This window comes from Crotalus tigris, unplaced genomic scaffold (assembly GCF_016545835.1).
Source record: "Crotalus tigris isolate CLP2741 ecotype Arizona unplaced genomic scaffold, ASM1654583v1 scf7180000017767.837487, whole genome shotgun sequence".
In the NCBI taxonomy this organism is placed as follows: domain Eukaryota; kingdom Metazoa; phylum Chordata; class Lepidosauria; order Squamata; family Viperidae; genus Crotalus; species Crotalus tigris.
In genome coordinates, this window is record NW_024096621.1 from 115774 (window position 1) to 142572 (window position 26799).

Genomic DNA, 26799 nt, shown 5'->3' on the forward strand with positions numbered 1-26799 from the left:
TTTATTATGCTTCAAGTTAAATGTATATTCTTAAAATGGGGTAATGCCATGATCTTCTTAGATTGGATCAAGCCCCCAGCCATCTTCTGTAATATACCGAAGGATAAATATAGTTTATGAACATCTGAAGCTGCTGTTTTTTCTTTCAATCACTTTCTGTTCTCTAATAGAGCTAATTTGAAACAATAGGTTTGAGTCTACTATCTTGCTGCTATTTTCAACTAAACACTGTAGTATGTTATGGAACATCATATTCTATTCTACCCTGAGTAAAGAAGGAAAATCTCCTCCTCCATGGTTTTCCTTTAATTCTGCCACTTACAATTTTGAATAGGAATAAACCCAATGGATTATGACTGAAAATAGCAAGTCCCCGTTATAATATGAAGACTTGGTTAAGAAGACCTCACCACAAGGGTGTAAAATAGCAAGACTAGCATATAGAACAGCTGAAGGCTTGGGAATTACTACTAGTAGCATTTCTCAGCGCTTGGGGTGATAGAGTGCTGCCCTGTATCAGCAGAAAACAGTTCCTCCTTGTATGCTATCCTTTAAGATGGTGAGTATTTTCTCTCAGCCTAAAAGGAAAGTAGGACTCTAGCAGCAGTAGGCAGGAAGGAATAGAAAAAATTAGAAAATCTGTAGTGTTAAACAGGAAGCATCCATATAAGTAGCTCAAGCTGTTGGCAGGTTTCCTATGGAATATAATTATTTACATATTATATTTTCAAGATGGGCACTTTATATTTTTCTATTTAAAGCATATACCTAAATATGCCAAAAAACAGATATGATGAGCAGGTATTTGAAAATACATGCCTCTTCTTGTGTACATATAAGAGCAAACACAGATCTGTTATTAAGCAATGTATAAACTGAAAATGCCAGGCTGCCACTTGGAAACTCATAGTGTCAGTGGTGTGAGAAATTAGAAAACTGAGACTTTTTTCCCATTGGTTTTTCCCTGTGCTCAGCTTGGTAGCACATCTGGCAGAAAAGAATAGAATATGAAAGGCTGAGAGAAGGGAACTCTTTGCTTGCTTGTATGTGGCTTTGCTTCCTCTTGCACAGACAAATTTAAAGACATTAGGGGAAATCTTTTCCAGTCTCTCAAAAGATTTGCAAAACCTTTCTCAAAAGAGAAACAATTTGTCTAGAAGAGAGATAATCTGTAAAAGTCTTCCTATCTTCTTCCATGGGACTACATCCAGATTGTGATGCTGAAGGAGAGAACATTCTGCTTTTTGGATTCAGGGGCTTCATGTAGGAATGAAGCAAACTGTGTCCAGCTATTCTCCTAACATCTGTCCTTCACGATTGCAATTGCAATTGCAGTATATATTTTCAACAAAATTATTTTTAGATCAGCACTATTTTCACTAAGCATAGATAGAGGTAGGTTCCCCCTGCCTCCCCCATTTTCCGGAATAGCTAGGAATTTTAACTTGGCTGAGTTTTTGCACAAAACATCTGGAGAATCCAATAAGTATTTGGAAATCAGACTGACAATCATTCAGCTTGAAAGTGGGGATTATGCATTTCTCCATAAAAATTTAAAAAGGCAAAATAAAGCAAGTTCACACACACAGATAATTAAGGTTATCAAGGAAAATATAGGGTTGGACTTTACTTCATAACATCCAAGCTGTTAAGCAATGTGGAATAAATGTTTACATAGAAAAGCATTTATCCGCCTGAATCCTCACCTGTAGCCCAGGGAAGCACAGTCCAGACTTCTCCCAGAAAAGGGGGAAGTCTTGGAGTTAGACCTCAGGCCTCGTCTCAGTTTTTCTCCAATTGGAAAGAGAAGTTATCAATAGCTCTGGACACCAATGTATCCCATTCGAGAAATGCAAAGCAATTTTTCCTGCATAGGAGACACCGTTCTCCCCCTTTACTTTAAGTATTCAAAACAAAAGTTCATCACACGTTTGTATTTCTAGCCAGACACATGGCATTCTAAACCAGTGGTGGCGAACCTATGGCACAGGTGCCAGAGGCGGCACTCAGAGCCCTCTCTGTGGGCACGCGCGCCGTTGCCCCAGTCCTAGGCCTTCAGCTGGGTTTTATAAAACTTTTTCGTTTTAGGCCTCCACCACCATGTACAAAAAAAAAAAAAGGTTTAATCAATCAGTCAATTTCAACTTGCAAAGTTGGAATTGATTGATTGAACATTTTAGTCCCACCCAGTCTGCCGTTACCACTGCAGCCACGCCCACCCAATGGGCTACACTCACCCAATGGGCCACATGCACCCAGCACCCGACGATGCATAAGTGGGTTTTGGATTGCAGTTTGGGCACTCGGTCTCTAAAAGGTTCGCCATCACTGTTCTAAACCAAGATAGATAAGAAGTTCCACTCCAAAAGACTTTTAAATCAGTCCTGTTTCAAACATAGCACAATACCAAATCTTTCTAATAAAATATGGAGTGGTCTGAGCCAAAATGTTACCAATATCCCTTGTCCATTCCACATAATAAGGCTTTAATAGCAAATTTTAAAAGGCTAATAAATGCTGTGCTACATATATGCAACCTTTTGTAGTTATCTCTCACCAATCAATAAACATGTCGATGGATCATGTCATTTCATTTTGCCTTGCAGCATCTATATAGCATCTTTGCAACAGTCACAATTTGAGATTAAACTATTTTTAAAACAAAATTTGAGATTAAACTATTAGACCACTTTCCATTGGGAAAATAATAAATAAGCCAACAAAATCCTGAGCATTGCAACAACCATGCCAAAATTGCTTTTTTAAAAAAATCTCTTCTTTAACTTAAGACCTAAATAAAAAGTTTTGAAGGTCAGTATACCTTTCATCCTTGGCTATAGCAGAATTTCTACTAGGCTCTAAATCTTAATGCACAAGGACTCTCCATGCTATTTTTCAGAACCAAGCCAGCTTCTCCCAACTACTCAAAATACATCTCTTCTGGAAGTCACAGCCAGCAATGTCTGGCAATATGTTGCCAATAGCCTGAAATTGCTCAAGGAAGGACTATCTATCCATTAATCAATGCAACAAAAATGATTTAATCTACACTGAAAGCTTTTGGAAACGAATTCTCCTTCCTTTTGGCCACACTAGAGGTTTGCATTTGACAGGAGAAAGGCAAAAAGCCCTGTGAAACAAAACAAAATAAAAAAATTCCCCAGATTAAAAAAGAAATGTTTGGTTTCCTCCCCCCACACCCCCCACCCTTCCCGACAGACACACAACAGTACATCTCCACTGATTCAGAATCAAGTTTAACGAGCAGGACAATCTCCCTGCATTCCTTTCCCCTTTTGCTTCCTTCTACAAGTTTTATCAATCTAAGCTATCCCATTTTCTTTTCTTTAGGCCAGCATTAAGCTCTTAAATGCACCATTTCACCCTTCTTCTCTCTGACTAAATGTCAGCCTTCAAACTCAGTGTGACATGTTTTTCTACTCCAGTTCCCTCCTCCCCACCAGCTATGGTCCCTGCCTTGGCACTTGTTGGCTAAAATGCTAAATATTCATCACTGCCACCTCACTGCACTTCTAATTCACTCTGATTTGGAGGTTAAGCCTCTCTGTGGTGGCCATTTATTCTCCCCCCCCCCTCTTATATCTTAAAGCTTCACTGCTCCTTACTTGGTGTTGCAGACAGAGAGGAGTTCATTTGCATCTTTCTGATCTCTATTATTAGATGGTCAGATTCCTAATGCAGCTAGATGTAACTTCTGTACTAGTAGCTCTGCAATGCAGCTCTAGCACTCTTACAATTCAGGTCTGGGCAACTTTAAAATGACCATCTTTAATTTTATCCATGTTTACTAGTGGCTAGTGTAGGATTACCATATCCGGGCTGTAAAAATCTATACGGCTACTAGTTGGGAGCAAAGAGATACAATTTTTTTAACTCTGCTGTCCTTTAATGGTCATCTGGATTTCTGCAGCCATCAGCTACCAGCTTCCCTCCCCCTTTAATTTTTTTTTTTTAAGCGTGAAAAATCTACTCGAAACCTTTTTTTTTCACTTACTGGCAGGAAACTGAGCTCCTGCAACTTGACGGTTTGCTATCAAATGTTGTTGGTAGAGTCCCTGGGTTTGGGAAGATTTCAGAGTGACATATAGCCTTGAGCTACCCATAACTACAGTATTAGATATCCTTTTCGAAGCAGTATTCATAGAAGATTTTCAATTTTCAAGCTACCCAACATAGTTAAACAGGTCTTGTTGTCATCACTTCTGAACCATAGATAGAAGACAGAAAATATGCCTCAACTCCCATTCCTCTTAACAAAGATACCTATGTGACCATCTTCCAAATAACTAGTGCAAGATCTGCACCCTGTACAGGCTGTTACCTTTTAAGTGTATGAAAGAGAGAAATTCAGTGGAAGAAGCATTTGCTCCTCTAATGTGCTGAACTTAGGCAGAATTGTTAAAGAGAGCGAGAGCTCTATTTTTACAAAAAGATAAAGCAGTAAGCTGCAAAGTGCAGGTTGAACTTCGGAGGATCTTATCCAAGTAAAAGCATGCTTGCTCTTCCCCCCCAAAGAGATATTCCAGCTAACATGAGGTGAGGATGACATACAGACAGGAGGACACACACCCATTATTTTTATTTATTGAATTTACAAACTACCCATCTCACTCGGAAAATGATTCATTAGGGTGCTAATACATACTAGCCAGCAGATCTGTACAACTTTAAAAACATTCTGCAAGCCTTCTTAAAACTGAAACTGGCCCAAGGTAATTTTTAGAATTAATTCTGCATTTTATTGGGTAAAATGTTATACTCTTTTTAAATCCTCTCACTTAGAAGCTATCATACTTAAAAACTTTTTATTTGCATAGCAACTTTGTGTTAGTTTTGTTTGGTTGCATCTCACTTTCTGCACACACATTCAATTTTAAGTATTAAAAAAAATCAGAAAATAAACCATGCAGTAAAAAAAAAAAAGGCAAGAAGAAGAAGTGCATTTTTACCTGAAATTTCAAACGTGTGTTCTCCAGGGAAAGCTGCAATGGGTTCTGTAAATAAAAAGAAGAGCTGAAAGTGAGTTAGCAAATTATAGATCCTGAAGATAGTAACCCATATGATCACAGGGAGTATCTTGAAACCTCTAATCTTGAAGAACCTCTTTTTTCAATTTGTACAAGTGATAGCCAATCCTTTATCCTTTTTTTAGGGGGTGGGGTAGGATCTTCTGTATTCACTAAGGATAACTCTCTAAAAATGTTTTTGTGATAGCAGGCTTTCCACTAGACCTATTATAATAGGATGTGTTCTAGCAGTAGAAACACAATTGCAATTGTATTTTCTTTTAATTTTTGGCCCAGGTGATAGAATGCCAGGTGATAACAAAACTGATAAACTAAAGGACTGAAACAGTGTTGATTGCAAAGCACACAAAGTATCTGAGAGACTGCCTACCTCTCTCATCCTCTTCCAACTCACAGGTTGGTTGAAAGATAAAATGGATTAACCCCATGGGCTCCTCAAGAGTTGCCCACACACCAGGGGTGTCAAACTCGCAATGTCACGTGATGTGTCGTGACATATCGCGACTTTTTTTCCATTGCCGGCAATGGGGTGAGCGTGGTTTCGCCATGATGCATCTGGCCCGTGGGCTGGCAGTTTGATACCCCTGCCGTACACTAAAGATTAACATGCTACATTGATTCAGAACTTGGTCCCATTTGAGATGGTGAACATTTGTAATAACTCCTATAACACACTACATGCTAAATGACCATGGTGTTGTGCCTGTTTTGAGGAATAACACAAGCCATAGGCAGGGAAGCAAAGGAAATCTGTCTTCCTCTCTCCATGCATCTCTTTTGTTTTGGAAACTGCAGGTAAGTGATTCCTTCAGGTTTTAAAAATGAGGGAATAAAATTACTGGAGTGGTAAGCAGGAGACATTACATAGGATTAATGTTAAAGATTAAGACTAAGTTGGATGTAAGAAGGAAGGATATGATGAGAGGTTTCACATATATTGGAAAGCTTCCCCCTAAAGAAAAGGAAAGAAAAAGAGAAAGAAAGAAAGATAGAAAGAGAAAGGAAGGAAGGAAGGAAGGAAGGAAGGAAGGAAGGAAGGAAGGAAGGAAGGAGGAAGGGAGAGAAGGAAGGAAGGAAGGGCCACACTTTGCTCATCATGATGTAAAAAAGATGTTGAGACTCTAGAAAGAGTGCAGAGAAGAGCAACAAAGATGATTAGGGGACTGGAGGCTAAAACATATAAGGAATGGTTGCTAGAATTGGGTATGTCTAGTTTAACGAAGAGAAGGACAAGGGGGGACATGATAGCAGTGTTCAATATCTCAGGGGCTGCCATAAAGAAGAGGGAATTAAGCTATTCTCCAAAGCACCTGAAGGCAGGACAAGAAGCAACGGGTGGAAACTAATCAAGGAGAGAAGCAACCTAGAACTAAGGAGAAATTTCCTGACAGTTAGAACAATTAATCAGTGGAACAACTTGCCTCCCGAAGTTATGAATGCTCCATCACTGGAAGTTTTAAAGAAAACATTGGACAACCATTTGTCTGAAATGGTATAGGGTTTCCTGCCTAAACAGGGGGTTGGACTAGACGACCTCCAAGGTCCCTTCCAACTTCTCTTCTCTTCTCTTCTCTTCTCTTCTCTTTTCTCTTCTCTTCTCTTCTATTCCATTCTATTCTATTCTATCCTAAAGATAGACACCTTGGAAAGAAACTTAAGATGTCATTTATAATGGGTATCAGGAAGTGGTTTCTAAAGCACAATCTATTACTGGTATGTATGGCAATGTCTGTTTATGAAGGTTCAAATGGGGATCCTAATTATAACTTAAGATGGTTAAAGATATTAAAGTTAAAGATATATGCAGGGTTTTTTTAATCGCTTTAATCACTCAAGGCCACCCATCTCACTATAGTGATTCTGGGTAGCAAACAGCAAATGCAAACAATTTTCAAAACATTTGCAACAATAAATACAATTGTTTGGCTCCAAATCCATCATATATGGATTGAATTTAGCTTACAGATATAGACAGTAGGTTTGACAAGTTTAAAAGGGGAGGAGGATCTGCAGTTCCCTCCATCTGACCTTTCCTCAGCCTCATCCATTCTTTTTTTTAGTTCTCCCCTATAGGATTCCATAGTCTGAAAGAAATTCACAATTTCTGAAACAGAAACAGATACTTAGCAAAAATAATACGTTGCTAGTCCCTGGGGAGGAGAAAGTGGGCAGAAACAACCAATGTGTTTCACTGATTATTTTCCCAATGAATAAAGAAAAGGGCTTTTTTATTATTATTTTTAGATTACTTTTGTATTACATTTGGAAATGGAGTCCCTTGGTTTAACTATGGTTTCAATGGAGTGCTATGAAATAGCCAGCCAGTCTAAAAAAGAAAGTGACAGGTCTCTGAAAAAGAAAAACAGTAATATTGTGAGCTATTAGATTCTTTCCTCAAGTTGAAAAGGAATTTGATTACGTCTCTGGATTTACAATTTTAAAGCAGAATCTTGTCAGTTCCTTTTTACAGTTCTGTGGGGTGTCTCTGTGTGTGATTATGCATGCACACGTATGCTTTAAATACTAAATGATTTAGCAGAAACATCAGTCAAACATTTGAGCTTGGCTTTTTTTTTTTTTTTACTAGATATTGACTTTAAAAATTATTATGAGAGGAAAAACCCTGAGACGAATGGGAGTATTAGTTGTATTAGTTGGGACATGTTACAATTAAGAATGGTGCAAAGAAAAGGATTAAACACTCATCATCTCAGACCCAAGACCTCATCTCAAGCCTTCCCACTACTTTTATTTCTTTAGAAATGCTGCAATTTGTGGAACTTCTTTGAGCAGCTCCCCACATTACTCAACAAATCAAACAGCTATGGGAACAGCAGTCCAATGCTAATCTCTGGGGAGCAAGCATGTCAGTAATTCTACAGAACCAGGTTCCCAAAAGCTGGCAAGGACATGTGGTTTTCTTTTTTATTACTATTGTAAACATGGAAATTGCACCTGGCACATAAATGCGTAGAAGATTTCTAAGTCATTACCTGCAATGGTAACAAACATTTACTTGCATGCAATACTTAACTCCCAAGGAATACAATTGTGAGCCAGTTTTGTGTATTGGTTAAGGTACCAGGATCCAACTGAAGATCTGAAAGGTTGCTTTTTTTTTTTTAGCTACATGTGGAATTGATTTTCTCATCTGGTTTACCTAGCAGGGGTGTCAAACTGCTGGCCTGCGGGCCGGTTTCATCATACCGAAGCCGCGCCCACCCTATTGCCAGCAATGCAAAAAGAGTCGCGATATGTCGCGACACGTCATGTGACGTGGTGAATTTGACACCCGTGACCTAGTGGGACTGAATTAGGAAGGCATCTACTTGACCATTTCCGAATGTTATCTTGTTCTGGACTTTTAAAATCTCTCAGCTCCTTTTGCTTAGGTAACAGGTCATTCAGCTGGCTATTACAGTCTATGCTATCAAGGACAGTGTCTTTCCCAGGACTTCAACTACAGCTACCAAATCTGGGCTGCAAACCTCCAAACAACCATTTGCCAGCAGCCAAAAAAAAAAAAGAACCCACACAAAATGAACATTGCTGCCATCTACTGGTTGGTTGGAGTTTTGCAGCCAAGATAAGACAGCCTTTCTTCAATTGATGATGCCAAAGAAAGGACCCGCCCCTCCTAAGGTACTCCAATATTGTCTTACTTCAGTGGTTGATAGCACAAGTCACAATCATACCAAAGATGGCAACATAAATGGAATGTCTTACCATAAATTCTGTTATTTGTATTTGCTGTCATTAGTATTTGGGCACTGATATCTGGTACAAATATTTGTGTGATGGCATCATTAATGCACCAGCCATTATTGCCTCCGTTCAGGTGCCCATGATAGCAGAATAACTGGCACATTTTTAGGAGTTAACAATATTATAATTTTTTGTGAATGTGATTTCTCATGTCACCACCCTTTTCTGGTGATTATTTCCTATTAACAAGGATTTCTATTGATCTCCTCAGCCCTTTCTATGTACAGTATATAGTGCTGACTGGTGACTAATTTTGGCTCCTGGATATTTTTCTTTGGTAACAATCTAATTATTATTATAAGCAGTCCATGCCATTGCAGAGGCATGCATTAATCTCTCAGTGTATTGATAGGAAAACCATCAGTACGGGCTTTCCCCAGATATTCCTTCTCCCTGACTTCCTCCAGAAGGAGAGAGTAGGCTAAATGAATCGGTGAGGCTTGCTTTAATGCTGCCAGGGTTCTGTCTGCTTAACAACCTTAAGATAAGATTGCCTGCAAAGATAATTGCTATGTGATCTCTTGGCCACAACTGTAAAAGAATCATTTGCACATAACAGCTATTGAACCAAGATGCTATTTGCTGGAGGGTAACCCATTCCTATTAATTTTGCCCCACTGCTCCTTGCTAGTCTCTTTCTGGAGTTTAGTAATAATATGCATATTGCCGGGGGGGGGGGGGGAGGATACAGGCTGTCCTACACGGGGCCATCATTCCACAACCACCTTTGTGCACAACAATTGGCCTTCTGATTGTTTCTGGCCTATTTCACACTGTTGGAAAGGATCATGGGATTCTTAACATTAAAGCAAACAATAAAAAATGAAAATGAAAACTTCCTGTCATTCAGAAAATTTTAATAAAGAAAGCCTTCAGAAAGGAGTTATTCAACCCTAGCCTTACCTCTAATACACTGATTATATGAGCAAGACATTCTGTCCATATGAGAGGATGCATTTATTTTTTTACCCATCTTATTCAGTTCAGAGTTTTTGTAAACTAGGCCTGAGCAATTTTTCTTCAGGGAAAAACAAATGGAGATGGCACTCAGCAAAGCCACAGCCAATGCTTCTACATCCCTACTGAAAGCCAAGATCAACTGGTTTGCTTTGGGGTTAATTGGTAGATTGAATCCATGGCTTAGGAACTATAGGAAGGCTGCTTCTCATGAAATAGGCACCCTAAGAAGGCCACTTGGAATTGGATCTGTACTAAGTTAAAATACTCACTTCCTATTTCTACATATACTCCAGCTAGCATTTGTTATAACAGTGAAAAGTGAGTATCAATGGCTAATTTGTATGCACATGATCAATTTGCCATCTGAACAGTCATCAGAGAGATGCAACTGTAAGCAGCCCACAAATACTACTATTTTTGTGTGAAGTGAACTATAAGGTGTGTATGTGTGTGTGTGGGGGGGAGCCCTACAATGTATACAGTATCATCACTGCAGAAGTGCTATGGTTCAGATGGATGGCTTCATACCCTTTATAGTTCAGCACTTGTTATGTGGGGCAAGGAGAATTGCATCAGAAATAAGAGTTCTCCCTCTTTCAACTTGCCAATTCTATTGTTTGCAGACGCGTTTTTGCTTCTTATTACAGATTAGATTTATCCTTACATACCCATGCAGTTCTCCAAAGAAGTATCAGTGCCTATTCGGACATCATCAATGGCAATGTCTCCTGAATGCCCGTTGCTTATGGCGCCTTCAAATACAATCTAGGAGTGAATAAAGACAGAAAAATAAATCCACAAACAGCCCTTGCATATGTCAAAGAAAGGGATTAAAGTTATCAGATTCTCTTAGTATTTAGACATTTCCAACTGACAAAAAAGGTGGTAAAGCTCAAAAGAATCCTAGAAATGTGTCCATTATACTAACTCCCCAAAAGTTAAATAGCTGGGGATTTTTTTTTTCTTTTACTTTAAAAGTTACTTGGAATGGAAATAAATATTGGCTGCCCACCATTCTTCTTGATCAAGCCAGAGGCTCAGCAATCTTCAGATTCTCCTAACCCATTCTATCTCTCCTCTCCTTTCTCCAGCTTTTGACACCCTACAGAAATTTAGTGCCTTTAATCAGTGCCTTAACTAAATTTTACATTATTTCCCTAACATAATCTTGTATTTGATTCTAAAATTACTGTAGTTTTAACAATTTCATATCATGTATTATTTATTCATTTACAGTTTAATATCTGCAAACTGCCTAGAGTCCAGCAGATCTGAATAGTGGATAAATGGCATTCAACAAATCAACAAATAAATTTCAGTTGTTAATTTGGAACTACAGAACTTGAGCATAAGCCTCAAATATATACCAGGTAGGCAAACACCAGAAAACATAATTTGTTTTCATCCTGGCTCTCCATCTTGGCTCCCCTCTAAGGTCCAGCTTGATTAATCTTCCAATAAAGTAGCACAGGATTGGGATTGTGATGTTGGTGCAGTGATAAGACTCATGGTGGGATTTTAGCAAAGAAGCAGGAACTTCCAATTGCCCAAAAAGACCCCAAATTACCTGGACTCTGGACCATATCCAAGTACTGTTTTCTTACTGACTGGGAATGAGTTGTTTGAACCCCATGCTAAATTTTGGTACAAGAAAATACAAGGAGAAGAAAGAAAACCTAGCAAGCAAACAAAGAACTTCATTCTGTATTCCAGCTAATTTTGCAATATAGGCAAATATGCCTGTCAGGTTTAATCTCCACACTTTATTTTAAAACTGAGACTAGCATTTTTGCCAAAATGCTTCAGTGTGGTGAAGGGAAACAGAACATTGATTAGTGAAAAGCAATAGAGTGGGCTGGGAAGGCTTCTGAATTGTTGCAAGCAGCAGCAAATAGAAGTTTTTGACCTCATGTTCATAGCAAATTTAAACTGCTTTAATTATCATTTCTCTTCCTAAGAAATCCTGGGCGCTACTGCATATCTGTCAAGGTTAGACTATTAATCTCTAACAAAGAATTTAAAACATCCTACAAAGCAAAAATAGTAGAAGTTTTCAGAGGGAGGGAACTTGGTGGTTAAATAGCACAGATAGTCCTCGACTTACAATCACAACCAGAGTAGAATTTCCATTATTACGCAATACAGGTGTTAAATAAGTCATGCCCAATTTTTTTTTGCCACGGTGTTAAGCAGATCACTGCAATTGTTAAATGAATCACGTAGTCACTAAGTGAATGTGGCTTCCTCTATTGACTTTGCTTGTCAGAAGCCAAATAGGAATGTTGCAAATGGTGATCACATGACCCTTTGCCGTAAGTGTCATAAATATATTTTGTTTGCCAAGCATCCAAATTTTGATTATGTGCCTGTAGGGATGCTGCAATGGTTGTACATGTGAGGACCAGTCATAAATAACTTTTTTCAGTGCCATCGTAACTTTAAACAGTTGCTAAATGAATGGTTGTAAGTCAAGGACAATCTGTAAAAAACAATTTCAGTTTAAAATGCAACCTTTCATAATAACTAGGATTCTTCCTCCAACAAGCAATTGGGGTAAGTTTCAATGCTGGAATGCAACATTGATTAAGGCATCAAGCTAGAAACTGGGAGACCATGTGTGCCCTCGTTCTGTTTTAGGCATGAAGCCAGCAGGGCCAGTCCCTTTCTCTCAGCCCTAGGAAGAAGGCAAGGGCAAACTTCAAAAGGCCTTGTCAAAAAGCTTCAGGGAGTCAGAAACTTACTCTAAGGCAGTGATTCCCAACCTGTGGTCTGTGGACCCAGTGGTGGGATTCAGCCGCTTTGCACCACTTCGGCAGAACCGTTAGCTAATTTTTTGTTGCCCAGGTCCAGAATAGACTTCCGGAAGCGGCATCCACACAGAGAACCAGTTGTTCACATATTTGAATCCCACCACTGTGTGGACCCCTGGGGGGCGGCTGCGATGTGGTCATAAGGGGGTCCATGAAGGCTTGATGCAGCCTATTGCTTTAAATCTTGAGTTAAGTCTTGGTGGTCTGTGGCCATGGTCCGTGGCCACAAAAGGTATTTAACAGGGGTCTGTGATGAAGAAAAGGTTGAGAATCACTTGCTCTTCTAAGGCATTTATTTTTTTATTTATCTGCCTACCTGCCTGCCTACTGCACCTACCTATTCCAAGGGCATCTGCATGGTGCTGTTAAAGAAGCCAGCATATTGGCCATGACTACATGATGCATGTCAAAAAGGAGTGGGTCATTGATCAAATGTTTTGACTGCCATTTTGACTTTTTTGACCCATTCCTGTGATCTATTCAGAATTTACATACAGCTGCCCTCTATTGATTAAAGTGTCTGAAAACACGTGGTCTACTTTGGAGCTCTTGTCATAATCGCTCCCTTCTCCCTACAAGTAGATGTGCAATTTCTTTCGGTGTTTCTCCAGTGTGGACTCCAGGCTCTTAAACAATTATCGCACCAACAGTCTAGGCAAACTCTTAAATTCCTGCTGCCTCCACTATGCACTCACATTTATTTCTTACATGTTTGCTTCACAAGCTACATGTTCTTCATCCAAGAGAAAATAGAGGAGGAAAAAACAGTCGCAAAAGGTAGAGCTACCAGAGTTGAGTTGCAAACAACTCAATGGCCTCAATGGAAACTCTACTTTTTATTGCCTTCTGCCAGTGATCTTGATTTTTGCAGTCCACATCTAGCAAAAGAGAATCTTTTAAGGATGTAAATGACAACAAAATAAACCCAAAGCTAAGCTATGTATAAAATAGGCAAAATCGAAGTAGCAAATACACTGTTATTCAGTCACTATAGCAACATGGGAAACAAAATGAAAGAGGGAAAGCTCTTATGAACGATGTTTTCTTTTTTTAACGATGAACAAACATGGTCTCTTGAAATCTGGGAGATGAATGTGTAGCGATGCTCAGTCTCAATCCACACTTTAACATGCTTACCTGATATTCTGTATCATAACTAGGTAGAAGAATCCGGCCTTCCCTCCACTCCTCTCCTTGGTCTTCCCTGATGCTCCACAGTGGTTTGTTCTCATGCGTTGCCTCCCGCCGTACCTGCAACATAGTCCCACTCCCTCCAGAGAGCTGGTACCAAAACATCAAGCACACAGCACTCCTGGGCAAGAAGACAGTGGGACTGATCAGCCGAGCATGTTGTCCTTCTCTTCTTGCACTGCTTTGCAACCTCAAATAACTCTTGCCATCTGCTGAAGAAGATTAATCCTAATTAGAATTTGCAATAGATATGGCAATCTATGGTTATTAGCTCTAGCTAATGAGAAATTCAACCATGAATAGCAAGAAAGTACATGGTTCATAATTTCAGCATGATGTAGAAAAAGAGGTCACTCATTTCCTGTCCTGCTCCACACTGCTATAACATGAGGAGAAAACTTAACACTTAAATGTCAGATGAAGGAAGTATGCATTTTAAATAAAGCATCGGGGATTCTCCAAAAATCACTAGGGTTCAGACTACTAGAAGAAGCTGCTTCCACAGGAACCTGCTTATTCATTAAGATCTCCTAGAAAAACGTATTTTTGCATCCTACTATTTAATTTATTTATTTCTTAGTGATAGCACCAATTTGGGATTTTCTTCATTTGGGAGTTCTGTTTGGCTCTTAGCTTTTTTGCAGGTCTTTAAGACCATCTCGTTTCAAAAGACATCATTTGTAAAAAAGAGAATAGTGTTAATTTTGAAACATCTACAATCCCTTCCCCACTCCTTCACCCCACTCCTCTACCCCCACCCTACCCCATAAACTGTCCAGTATCATTTAATCTTGGCAGTACAAAAATACTTGTAACAATACAAAATGTTTATTTATGTGTGTCCCTGAAAAGTTTAGTTTTTCTTCTATATCATTTACATACTTTTGCATTTGCTTTCATTTAACTCTAACCCTAACATAATCTTGTATTTCAGTATTCTCTCAATGCAACATTGACAGTTTACTACTAAAAGATGGTCGATCAATTAATGAAAGTATTACACATAAAAGAGTTAACAAACAATAATTCCTCTAAAACTACCAATACATATGCTGGACTGATGCCATGCAAAGCATCTTAACTGACTTCTTGCTTGGGAAAAAGGCCTCTACAAAGCCTGCTTGATTATTCATCCCAGTCCTGCAAAGTTATTTACATTTTTGCTGAATCACAAGCTTATTTTCATGGGATTTACACATTGGGAAAACTTCATTGGGTAAATATTTGCTTCTCATATGCAAATTTTTAAAAATATATGCTATCAATCTTCTACAGAGAAAAGTTTGAACACACGCGTGTGTAGGCTTATGACAGTTAATATATTTGTGGAATATTGATAATTCTGTGCAGCCCTTCAGATACGAAACCAAAAAAATACCCCAGAGCATGTGGGTACATGATTGTAACTCTCCTTTCTGCAAGTCCTTCAGACAAATCTGTTGCGCATCCCTACTAAACTATACACAGATCATTGTTAGGAAGACTAATCTTAAGAAGAGAGGCATCCACCAGACAGATAGGACATTGCCTTGACTGAGACAGAGAAGTAAGGTGGCCATCTATTTCACCAACAGCCACAGGCACAAAAACCTCCTGATCAAGACACTTGAGAAGCTTAAGATAAATGATTGACATAATTAGGACAAGTGAAAGTGCTATAATTGGCAAGGAAAATTGACTCTATAATCATGACATTATCAGTGTTTGTGCATGAGCATGCACATGTTCATATTTATTCTGTCTTTTATTTGCTATTCTGTTTATAAGGTAGACACTCATGGACATCTGCTTGACATTCACTAAGCTGACATTACAACCAGGGGAAAGAGGTTCACCCCCCACACACTATAATAAGCAATAAATACTTCACAATCTGGACTAGCAAACAATTTAACTGACGGTTCTGCTCCTGCTTCCTCCTCTTCTTTATATCTGCAAAGATTAATCCTCAACTTCAAATAGCAGGTGAAGCTGCTATTGGGGATCTAAGCAAAATGATTCAAACATGGTAGGTAACAGATGCCAAGAGCAAAGGTGACTAATTTGAGTTGAAAGAAAGATTTGATCTCTCGGGGGCCTTCCCAACTTCTACCTACCTAAGCAGAGCAGAAACATGCCCTAGCCAAAAAAAAAAAAAAAATTCTCTCAAGCCCACATGACATTGCTTTCATCTGGATCCTAGACCTTGACTGTTACAAGCTTAAGATGCCCTTAGCTATATCAATATTAAAAATAAAAAAGTATGTTCCCCTTATTCTGTTTCCAAGGTTAGTATACTATTGGGCTTTGCTACCCATTATTTTGAAAAGAAGTAAGGAAATACAGTGACCTGAAACAGAGGCAATAGACTAGAGGCAGGTTAAGGATCAGCAGTGAGGTATGCAAATATGGACTGCGCCAACTCAGTAATGGGGAAAGACTCTCCAATAGCATTGTGGACATTAGGAATGTCTGTGTTATCTGTGAGGCTACCATTGTTTTTTCCAAAAACTCTACCACCTCCTCAATAGACAGAAATTAGAATAATGGAGAGTAATTAGCTTATTTATGTTTGGTTGCCCCGGGCAAATCCTCAACTTTCTTAGCCCATGTTAATAAAAGTGGGCTGCTTTGGGATTTTAGTTTCAAAATAATGGTTAGAATGTGAAGGGAAAAAAAGAAACCGGGTTGGTTTGCTGATGTTTTAGAGTGAGAGTAAGCTTTCACATTATCCAGTACAAACAGCCTGGTAATAATGCAAAGCCTAAAACAAAATTAATGGAAGAGAGTAGCTTCTAGCTGTTTGCCCTGCACAGGCAGGAGAAAGAGAATATTGTTTTCACTATAAATAGAACTCACATTTGATACACAGTACTCACTGGAACTATTTCATAATGGCTTTAAAGCTTTTCTACAATAAACCTACTTATCTGAGCTTTTGTGTTTCTGGACAGGCAGTCTTGAACTTTTGACCTTGCTGTTGAAGGAAGCCTGCCGGTTACTGTATTGTGTATGAATGCTGTATCCTCCTGTGCCATGCTAATGTTTATCTCAGGATGTATTTAACAAACCAAAAAGCTATTTGTGTGAATTTTGTTGCTACTTTATAGGAAGAGTACTGACTTATGTGTTTTATTTATTTATGTAATCAATGTATATCGTCACCCATTCACCACATAATTCAGTACAATGTACATAATTATACATTTAACTATAATAATTTAATTAAAACATATAATAAATGAAGGCATAAAAACATAGACAAAGGCAGAAAATACTATATAACACCTAAAGTGCCAAAAAAAAAACGATCCAATGGTCATTCCATGCCCAAGCCAAATGCTGAAGAAAAAAAACAGGCCTTAATGCCTTCCCAAGAAACAGACGGGGTCAGAGTCGGCTGGATTTCAGGCTGTTACAAAGGTAGGAACAGCAGTAGAGAAATCCTATCTCCTAACTCCTCCTGACAGAGGGCAATGCTCAAGCAGTGAGACCTGGAGCATGGCAAACCTGTCAGAACATGCAGGATGCATGGAAATAATAAAAATAGATAGTCCTACAATTAGCCTGGCCCTGTGTGCTTTACCGATAATCTGCTAGTAGATTTAATTAAATGTTGGAATTATTTGCAGAGTAGTAGTAGCAGTTACATGTTTCTTTTGTTTTGCTGTGGTAATATTGCTGAATGCTACTCATGCAACGCCAGTTTCCATTTTGTAGCTTACAAAATGTATACTTTTCAAAACATTTAAAGACATCTATCACAGCAGTAGCAGCAGTTAGTGTACCTGGGAGTTGTAAACTATCAGCTAATTGAAAAAAAAAACTGATGAGTTGATTGTCCTATATCAGGGGTGTCAAACTCGCAACATCACATGATGTGTGGTGACTATCATGACTTTTTTGTCATTGCCAACAATCGGGTAGGCGTGGTTTCGCTATGATGCATCTGGCCCGTGGGCTGGTAGTTTGACACCCCTGTCCTATATGCTTGATGCAGCATTTCTGAGTGAGAGCAGTATTGGCTACTCAAAGTATTCTTTTCAATGTATTTTAATCAACTCTCTTTCACCAATCCTTCTGCAAGTTGGATGGTCAGTAGTAATCAGCATGATCTACTAGTATTCTTACTACTGTGACCTTGAGATGAAAGGGGAGAGAGAGAGAGAGAGGGAGAGAGTGCTAATTCCCACTGAATTCTCATTATTTTCTATGGACAGAATACTTGGAACATTTCAAGTTCTATTATGTGGAGGAAGTTCACTATGTTTTGTTTTTTGTTCCATCAAAGCACAACCAAATTGAAGGTTCCAATGGACCACTCTATGTAAGCTGCTTTGTTCTGAACTCAAAACAAACCAAATCTTTACTTTGTGCAAAACTCCAAGTATAAACCTACTTTCTTATTGCATAATGGAATGTAAAGGGAAATTCATAATATTTCTAATTTAATAATATGGCTCAAAGATTGTAGAATTGCTTGTGGCTGATTTAATTAGGTCACCAGGAATTGCAAAGCAGCTTTCGCCACAGAAAGCTAGGAAATTCAAGATTCATATAGTTTATTTATTTTATTTAAATATGTATATTAATATAGCTGGAAGGTCCACTTAGGCCAACATATCTAACCACCTCTCAGAGTAGGAATCCAAATTAAAGCTCCCAATTCTATGTCCCAACTCCAATAGAAGAGAATACATTGCTAACCAAGTAATAACCCAGACTCCCAAAAGAAGATCTGCATAAGAACATTATTCAAACAAGTACAAATGCACTGCAGCAACCCAGAACACCAGGAAAAGGAAACAGACTGCTTATACCAATATCTTCCAACAAAATGGATACTGGCACAACTTTATCAAAAAGTGCTTGACCAGACTTCCAGTTTTGCGTCTTAGTAAGATGGGATACAGGAAGGCAGAGCTCTGCCTTCTGTGCCCGATTTTGCCCTTCTAGGGGCCCTGAAAAGGACCTAAAGTCGCCCCAAAGAGGCGATGAAGAAGGAGGGGTGCCTTGTTGATCACGGAGAGATGGTGGTCTCTCCATTCGATCCAAGGAAAGCCCTGTAAACTAGTAGGGGAAAGACTGGCCACACCTCTGCGGCCGGCCATTAGCTGCTGACAACCGAAGAACAAAAGCTTCAATTAGCACATCGTAAACAGCATGTTTGGATTCGGTGAGAATATTTGGACTGGATAAGAATATTGATCCTTTCTTTACTATTTTACAACTGAATTTCCTGGGACAGGCTCTCAAGAAGCTTAAAACCTCTGGATGTGAACGGAAGCGGCATTTTAAATATTTTATGGGAGACAGAAATACACAATACTGAAGTGAAAGTAATACAAAGCTGCAGTTTTGATAAATCTGAGAACTGAGATAAAAAAAACTATTGAGGTGAAATAAAAAATAGAAATCAATCCTTTGTTTTAAGAGTGGAAAATGGACTTTGAATGACATCTAGTAGTGGATTTGAGTACAGCACTATAACTAGCTCCTTGGCTGCTTGGTGACTTTCAGGTTAAGGGAGAACAGCTGGCAATAAAGGAAAATATTTTGGCATATTTATCATCCTGACCTTCATGGACTATAAATACTTACTGAGCTTAGACTTTTGAATCTCAAGAGCTAGTGGGTAAGAAAGAAAAATTTGACTTTTGAATATGTCTGGCTGCAGGGAGGTTGAACATTTTGAACACTGGGAACATTGTGGATTACAACCTTGCCTGACTGATAATTTTCAGGACACTTGAGACAAAGGATTACTATAAAATATTGCTATTAGGACTGGATTATGAAGGCTATATATATAAAGACCAGAAAACTAGAGGAAATTTTGTTCCACTCTTACTGAGACTGGTGAAAATAGAGGATTTCTAGGAATGATGCCTCAAGAAAAAACAAATACCTTTCAGAAGGAAATACTCTCTATGCTACAGCAACTTCATCAAGCAATTCTTGCACATAAAGAGGACATAAAAAGAAACCATAATGAGACTAAAAATAACCTAGATGATATAAAGGACCAAATATCCAAACTGAAGCTACAACTGGAAAGCTCCCAGACAACGACTACAAAGTATGAACAAATAAACCAGAAATCAGAAGTAAAGCAGAAAAAATGGAGCTAGAGATGGAGGAGATAGGAGAAGGGAAATATGGACTGCCATACACAAATAAAATACTGCAAGACCCACCTATAACAATGAAAATACAAAAGACCTTTTACTCCTTTCTCCAAAATACATCTGATGACAAGGAAGAAGATTCTAGAAAATGGAACATAAAATGGGCAGGGGAAAGGTCCAGGGAATGTGGATGGGCAGAGTTCCTCCCCAAAAATACTCTACCTATATTGTCTTTCTCACGCTAAGCAGCTTTCACAAAAATAGAAAGAAAATTCTTGGGCGATTTAATTGCCTTGGCCTGGAAAGCTGCTTGGCAAACAAAGAAAGCGAGAGTTAGACTTAAAAAACAGAGGATTTGATCTATCAGTTTAATATACCTGTTTGAATATGATTAAAAGAACAGATGACCCTTAGATATAACTAGATTATTATAATGGGAGATATGATTTACAATTGAAATAGCATTTTTTTCTTCTTTTGATATGAGAAACTTGAAAATAAGAGGATTGGTATGAATAAAAATTTTTAGCTATATAACTGTAATTAATATTGAGAAAATCATAACTGACAAAGATATTTTAAATACTGATGGGCATTCAAACTTTAATAAGAGCATAAAAACAGGATATTGACATGAATTGATATTATTGTTATTTCTATAATATTAGTAAAATAGCATTAAGAATTGTAATTGTTTAATGAGAGGAAAAGGAAAAAATATGGGGAAGAAAGGAAGATTAATGAAAAAGTATTGGATTGTGCGGTACTGAATAGATTTATACTGAAGAAGTTAATGTTAAATATGTGAACCCAGACAACATGTTGTTTACTAAGCTTTAAAGACTGTAATTTTTAAAAATTAAGAAAACTTTTTTTAAAAAAAATGCTTGAGCACTCAACTTGCTACAGCACAACCAACACAAGCTATGAAGAGATAACACTATCATACATCAAAAATATCTCAGAAGCAGAAAGAAATACCATGTGAATTACAATCACACAGCATCATGGTATCACCACAGGACACAAATCAAGTAAAGCTCTGCAAAACATCTTAAGCAAACCAAAATACCCATAGAGATAAACTACATTTACACACCATTCAAGGGACAATAAAAAAGCTACGAAGGAAATAAAGACCAGAACACATCCTCTCCAGCAGCCTACATCCAGATAAATAAGGATTAACACCAGGCAAACAAGCAAGCAGAAAGCAATATCCTAACACAGAGCAAATTCCACATTCCTAAGACCAATGATGTTAACTAGTTGGGTAATGAAATGTCTGAAAGCAAACTAACAAGTTCAGAGAACACCCAGAACTACATTAAGTATCTCTGACCAACTTCAGAGAATTTCCAGGGCATTTCACAAAGCATAAGTACTTATTTTTATTTGTTTATAAATCAAACTTCTTAACTGTCCATCTCCCTCAGAGAGGGGCTCTATTTAAAATATACAAATAGCTCAGATCTTGGGCAAAGGCAAATTCTTTGAACATAAGCGTTCATTTTCACTTGTCAATCAGATCATTTTAAGGTCTTGTATTTCACTGGCATTTTTGCAGCCTGTATATGATAGAGGCTCACATGACTGAATACTCCTCTAAACATACATATACCAAATCACACCATAAAAAGCAAACTAAGCCTAAAAACCCACAACAAACTAGATATTAGGGAAGGCAGTTCCAGCATTGTTATTGTCCTTTTAAAAGCTCATTTTTCATGTACAAGGAACATTTAAATTTAAACTGCCACTGTCTATTGTACAATGATACAATACAAAAATATTTAAAAATACATCAGAAAGGAGTGAAAATTCCTCAATTTTCCTGGGTAACTGTATTATTCAAACACTAAAAGATGCTTCCAAGGTTTACTGAACTTTACGTATACCATATTAGAAACAAGAAAATGCAAATATGGGTGTTCTGGAAGCCTGTTGAAAACAGTAACAGTCATTGCATTATATGCAACCAGCCACGTCCTGGATTATAGCTATTTCCACTAACAAACAACAGCATATTTACTATATTAGTACTGAACCTTGGAAAGTTATTCTTCCATAAATGCAACTGCTCAATAGACATCTGATGAGGATGAGTCTGCCTACCGGGATGAGGTGGAACGATTGCTCTTGTAGTGCAGAGACAATGATTTAGTTCTCAAAACCACGAAGACCAAGGAACTTATAGTAGATTACAGGAGGAATAGATCAGACATTCAGCCCCTGATCATCAGCGGAGACCATATGGAGCAGGTGCCCAGCTCTAGATTTCTGGGTGTTATGCTCATGTTATAGCATTAGATAAGAAGGCCTAGCAGAGATTATATTTCTTGAGACTTCTCAGGAAACAACAACTGAATGAAAAACTGCTGGTGACCTTCTACCTTTGCTCCACAGAGAGCATTTTAACCTACTGCATTTGCGTGTGGTTTGCCAACTGCACAGTAGCAGATAGGAAAGCACTCCAGAGGGTCATTACCGTTGCCCAGAGGATTATTGGCTGCCCTCTCCTCCCCACCCTGGACGAACTGTACAGTTCTCAGTGCCTTAGGAAAGTTCAAAACATTCTTAAAGACTCATCTCATCCTGGACATTCTGTTTTTTGAACTATTAACATCTGGCAGACAGTACAGGATAATAAAAACAAAGATAAATAGGCTGAAAAATAGTTTTTATCCCAGAGCTGTAACCATATTAAATACTACTATATAGTGCAACATTGAAATGCAATATTAGGGACAGTGCAATGGTGAATAGAATGTGAAGGATGTGCACAGTGCTTTAAAAAAAAAAAAGGTGCTGGAACTCACACATGTCATACAACCCGCCTTGCCTATCCTACAAGGTTCCATCCCAAAATGGTGCTGGAACTCCATTCTGGGCATTCTATAAGAAAAAAAGCCCTGGATGTGCGTATATAATCTGTGTTTTTATTTGTGGTTCTTACTTGTGTGTAGTGTGCACTGTGGACAGCACTTAATTTCGTTGTGAGTTACACAATGACAATAAAGATATTCCATTCTATCATAAATATTTCCTTATCTTAATTGACCTGATATATGTTATAGTGGCCAAATTCAAAATAATGACAGCTATTTTTATGTAATGTTATCTTTTTAAATATCTGAAAATTATTAGCCTTTCTGTTTTTATTTTCTTTATAAGACAATATTTAACTTCTTCAAATTATCCTTTACAGGAATATCCTATGTTCTAAATGCTATTGTATCTCTCCAGTTATCTCAATTATTCATTTATTTTGCTTGTCTATGGTGAATTTGGGACAAGCCTAGCAGCGAAGACTTTATATCTTCCTGCAATTATTGCCTATTGTGCAGAAATGTATAGTGAAGATGCTGAAGGGTCTAGAATTTCTAAGTAGTCTACATCCATTCAGCAAATTATATTTTCAGCAAAACTCACCTGGATGGTACCACAAAAATTATGTGGAAAAATATTTATTCATCTAAATGTTCTACATTCTACTAAATGATCTATTAAATGTACAGTGCTTAAACTGGACTCATTTCAAGATGCAAGTAATACCACATAACTATACCTACTTGAGTTAGCTGAATACCTCACACTGGCCTTTCTATCACCCTGCTTTCCATAATTCCCTGCCTTCAAAAGTGAGTGACAGACACACTGATGAGATCTCAGTTTCTAAGAAGTAGATTTTTCAAAAGCAAAATTGATCCTGGGCACTTATCCTCTGTTGAAATTAATAGATGTCAAGTTCTCAAGTGTCACTCTGGTATCAAAATCGCCATATCCACACAACCCATATAATAATGCAGACTTTTTCATTAAAAACATATAATCACAGTATCTCTGGATTTAAAGGAAGTATATCAAGAGCACCAAGTCAAATTTGTCCAGACTATCTGCTATTCTTCTGACTTTCCTGCCAATATGGCCAATACGAGAAAAACATTTTAAAGTATAGAGCACAACACTGACTTGAAAGCATCACTGGAGGTGGAAATCAGCAGCCAGGGCTGGACCCATCTGACCTTGTGAACCTCTGGATATCTGTCCAACCATACTGACCTCTGTAATCCAGTCTATTCTAATAAAGCAGATGCCCTCTCTTCATACAGAGACACATCAGAAGTGAGCTCCGGCTCATTAAAAATCAAACACAGCTTTTAAGCAGACTGGAAATGTAACATGCAACCAACCAACAATAAACATATAATTAAACTGAAATATTTAAGTTTTTTAAAAAAATACCTGTGCAAATTAGTTTGAGCTTGGCATTAAAAAAAGTGTCCCATGGAACTCATTCCTAAGGCCAGATACTTTTTATAGTTTGTAAAACAAAATTTCTCCCATAGAAAGAACTGAGAGAAAGATCTCCTCCAGTGATTTTAATACAAAGGTAGATTATACTAGATCAGTGGTTCTCAACGTGTGAGTTGGGACCCCATTTGGGGTCGAACGACCATTTCATGGGGGTCACCAAACAACGCAGTCCGCCACTTTTTCCCCCTTTTCCTTAGCTGTGCTACTCCCTTTTATTCTATTGGCTTTTGAAAGCCAATAGAATAGACTCTCTTGAATAGAGTCTAATTCTATTGGCTTTCAAAAGCCAATAGGAATTGTCCAGGCTGTCTCTGCCCTGCTGAGCCCGCCAAAAGTCCCATTCTGCAAACGGTGCTGCACCAGTTGAGTAGTCCTCGACTTACGACCGGTTGAGTAGTCCTCGACTTATCACTGGTTGGGGGGTCGCGGCATTAAAAAGGTTGAGAACCACTGTACTAGATGACCCAATTATAAAAAAATGAAAGAGGTTTTTTTTCTTCCAATCTCAACATAATTTATTATTTCAAAAATAGCATTTTTATGCAAAATATCCCTAAATAAGATGTTCTTTATTCGCTGTAGTTTTGTTTTTCTGTACTGTTTCTAGTTCAAGAATACCATTTTGATGCTCAATGTCCAAAATTAGACATAGCTTTCAAGATTATACCCTACGTTATGTAAAGCCATAACAAACTGGCAGTTTTATTTTGATGCCTTCCTCAACAAATTCCAGCTAATTAAGGGCTATGGAGTAAGAGAATTGAAAATGACTAGCTGCTGGGCAACCCATCTCCCCACTTTAGGGGAGTGGGGCAGTGATTGGAACTGACATATATAGGGCAAGTGGCAAAGAAGCAAGTAAGACCTCATTCAGTCTCTCTCATCATTTACTGGATGCTACAATGAGAGAGAAAAAACATGGTGATTGTGTTAAAGATAAATACTATTACAGAATACTGCAAACATGGCCCCCCTTTCCCCCCAAATAAAATTCTGCTCTCCTTTCATTTTTCTTGTTACAAGCCTTGAGAGAACTTCATGGAAAAACAATGGTGAGGAGAATTGATGGCCTTGAAAAAAAAACACCAAGTATTAATGGAAAAGAAATGGAAGCAAGAGTGGCTGACTAGAAACCAAGGAGAAAGGGAAAGCGCCTGTGTATTCCAACACTCCGCAAATGCATTACTGATCATACCCACCGGTCAGCTGTCTTCAATTCCAAACAAATAAATGGCCAAATATTAGAAATTTTACATATCTCGGAAACTTCGGTGAAATGGGGTCAGTTTAAGGAGGCTTTCATGTCTCGTGACAACTTAAGCCTGTCTCATTCATGGGCTGGAGAGGAGATGAAGATAGGACAGCATGACCAGGAAGAGAGGCCACAATAGCCAGGGGCAGGTGCAAGAGGAGACAGGGCCTAAGTAAATGGTAATGGGCACACCAGGTGGCTTTGGGGATAACCACCATTTCTTCCCCAGAAAAGCAGCATTAGTGGGAGTTTACAAGAGCCAGACTGCTGTCCATTGCTTTTCCACATGGATAGATATAATGTTAGTGTCCCTTCATCAAACTCAGAAAAGGGAGAAGACTGACAAGGAGGTATGCTAACATTTAAAAGAAAAGTATCTATTGAGAGATGCTTGTTGCTTTATGTTGTTATCAAACATCCCTTCAACATATAGCAATGCAGACCCCTCTGCATCTGAATTTCTATACTCCCACCATGTAGCTGTTAGATGAGGCAAGAAGAGTTTGAAACTGGCAATATATCATAAGAGAGAAAAAGGGCTCTGAAATAAGCAGCCTTAATCAGAAATGTAGAGAAGACCTTATACAAATGAAGGCAACTATACATGTCCCAGGATAATGATGTGAGATTGAATTTGGGTCGGTCACCGGGACCACAGATAGAAGACCTTATACAGTATTCTCACTAGACCATCTTCCTACCCTTCTTCTGTTCACCCCTGGATCTGTGGCAGTGGTGGGATTCAAATATGTGAGCAACCGGTTCTCTGTGTAGATGCCACTTCCGGAAGTCCATTCTGGGCCTGGGCAACAAAAAATTAGCTACCGGTTCTGCCGAAGTGGTGTGAACTGGCTGAATCCCACCACTGATCTGTGAGCATATAATTATATTAACATATAATATCCAAACATATTCTTTGGGCAGCCCATTAAGAACTATCTGCACACAGCCAAATCTTGTTCCAGATGCTGAGCAACAAAATACTTTTGGAGAGATTATAAAGGAGGCAGCAGGTATTATTTGTTTCTATGTGAATGTAGAATGCTTCAGTGGCTCACTCTAATGCAAGGGTCTTCAGACTTGGCCTTTTTATGACTTGTGAACTTCAACTCCCAGAATTCCTCAGCCAGGCACGCTGGCTGAGGAATTCTAGGAGTTGAAGTCCACAAGTCATAAAAGGGCCAAGTTTGCAGATCCCTGCTCTAATGGATGAAGGAATATAGTGAAGACCTGGTGGCCAAATAAGCAAGATCCATTGAAAAACTGATTGGGTCCGTCAGGAATTTATATTTTTTGATGTAGTTAATCGGAAAGGAAACAATCAGTACCAAAGAAAAGAAGGCCTCTGA

General features: G+C 38.4%; 1 protein-coding gene across 4 annotated transcripts in view; it reads right to left on the reverse strand.

The window, feature by feature from the left end:
• NRP2 (neuropilin 2) overlaps positions 1–26799 on the reverse strand; it is a 218001-nt gene that overhangs the window by 36814 nt on the left and 154388 nt on the right. For 2 of the 4 annotated variants that reach the window (XM_039341563.1, XM_039341565.1), the window contains exons 13-15: positions 13721–13983; positions 10442–10538; positions 4971–5015 (exon numbers count right to left, since the gene is read on the reverse strand). In XM_039341563.1, the coding sequence (XP_039197497.1) occupies positions 4971–5015; positions 10442–10538; positions 13721–13983 (405 nt within the window). Of the gene's footprint in view, positions 1–4970; positions 5016–10441; positions 10539–13720; positions 13987–26799 lie in introns of all 4 variants that reach the window. The other 2 variants (XM_039341562.1, XM_039341564.1) reach the window with 1 other exon arrangement.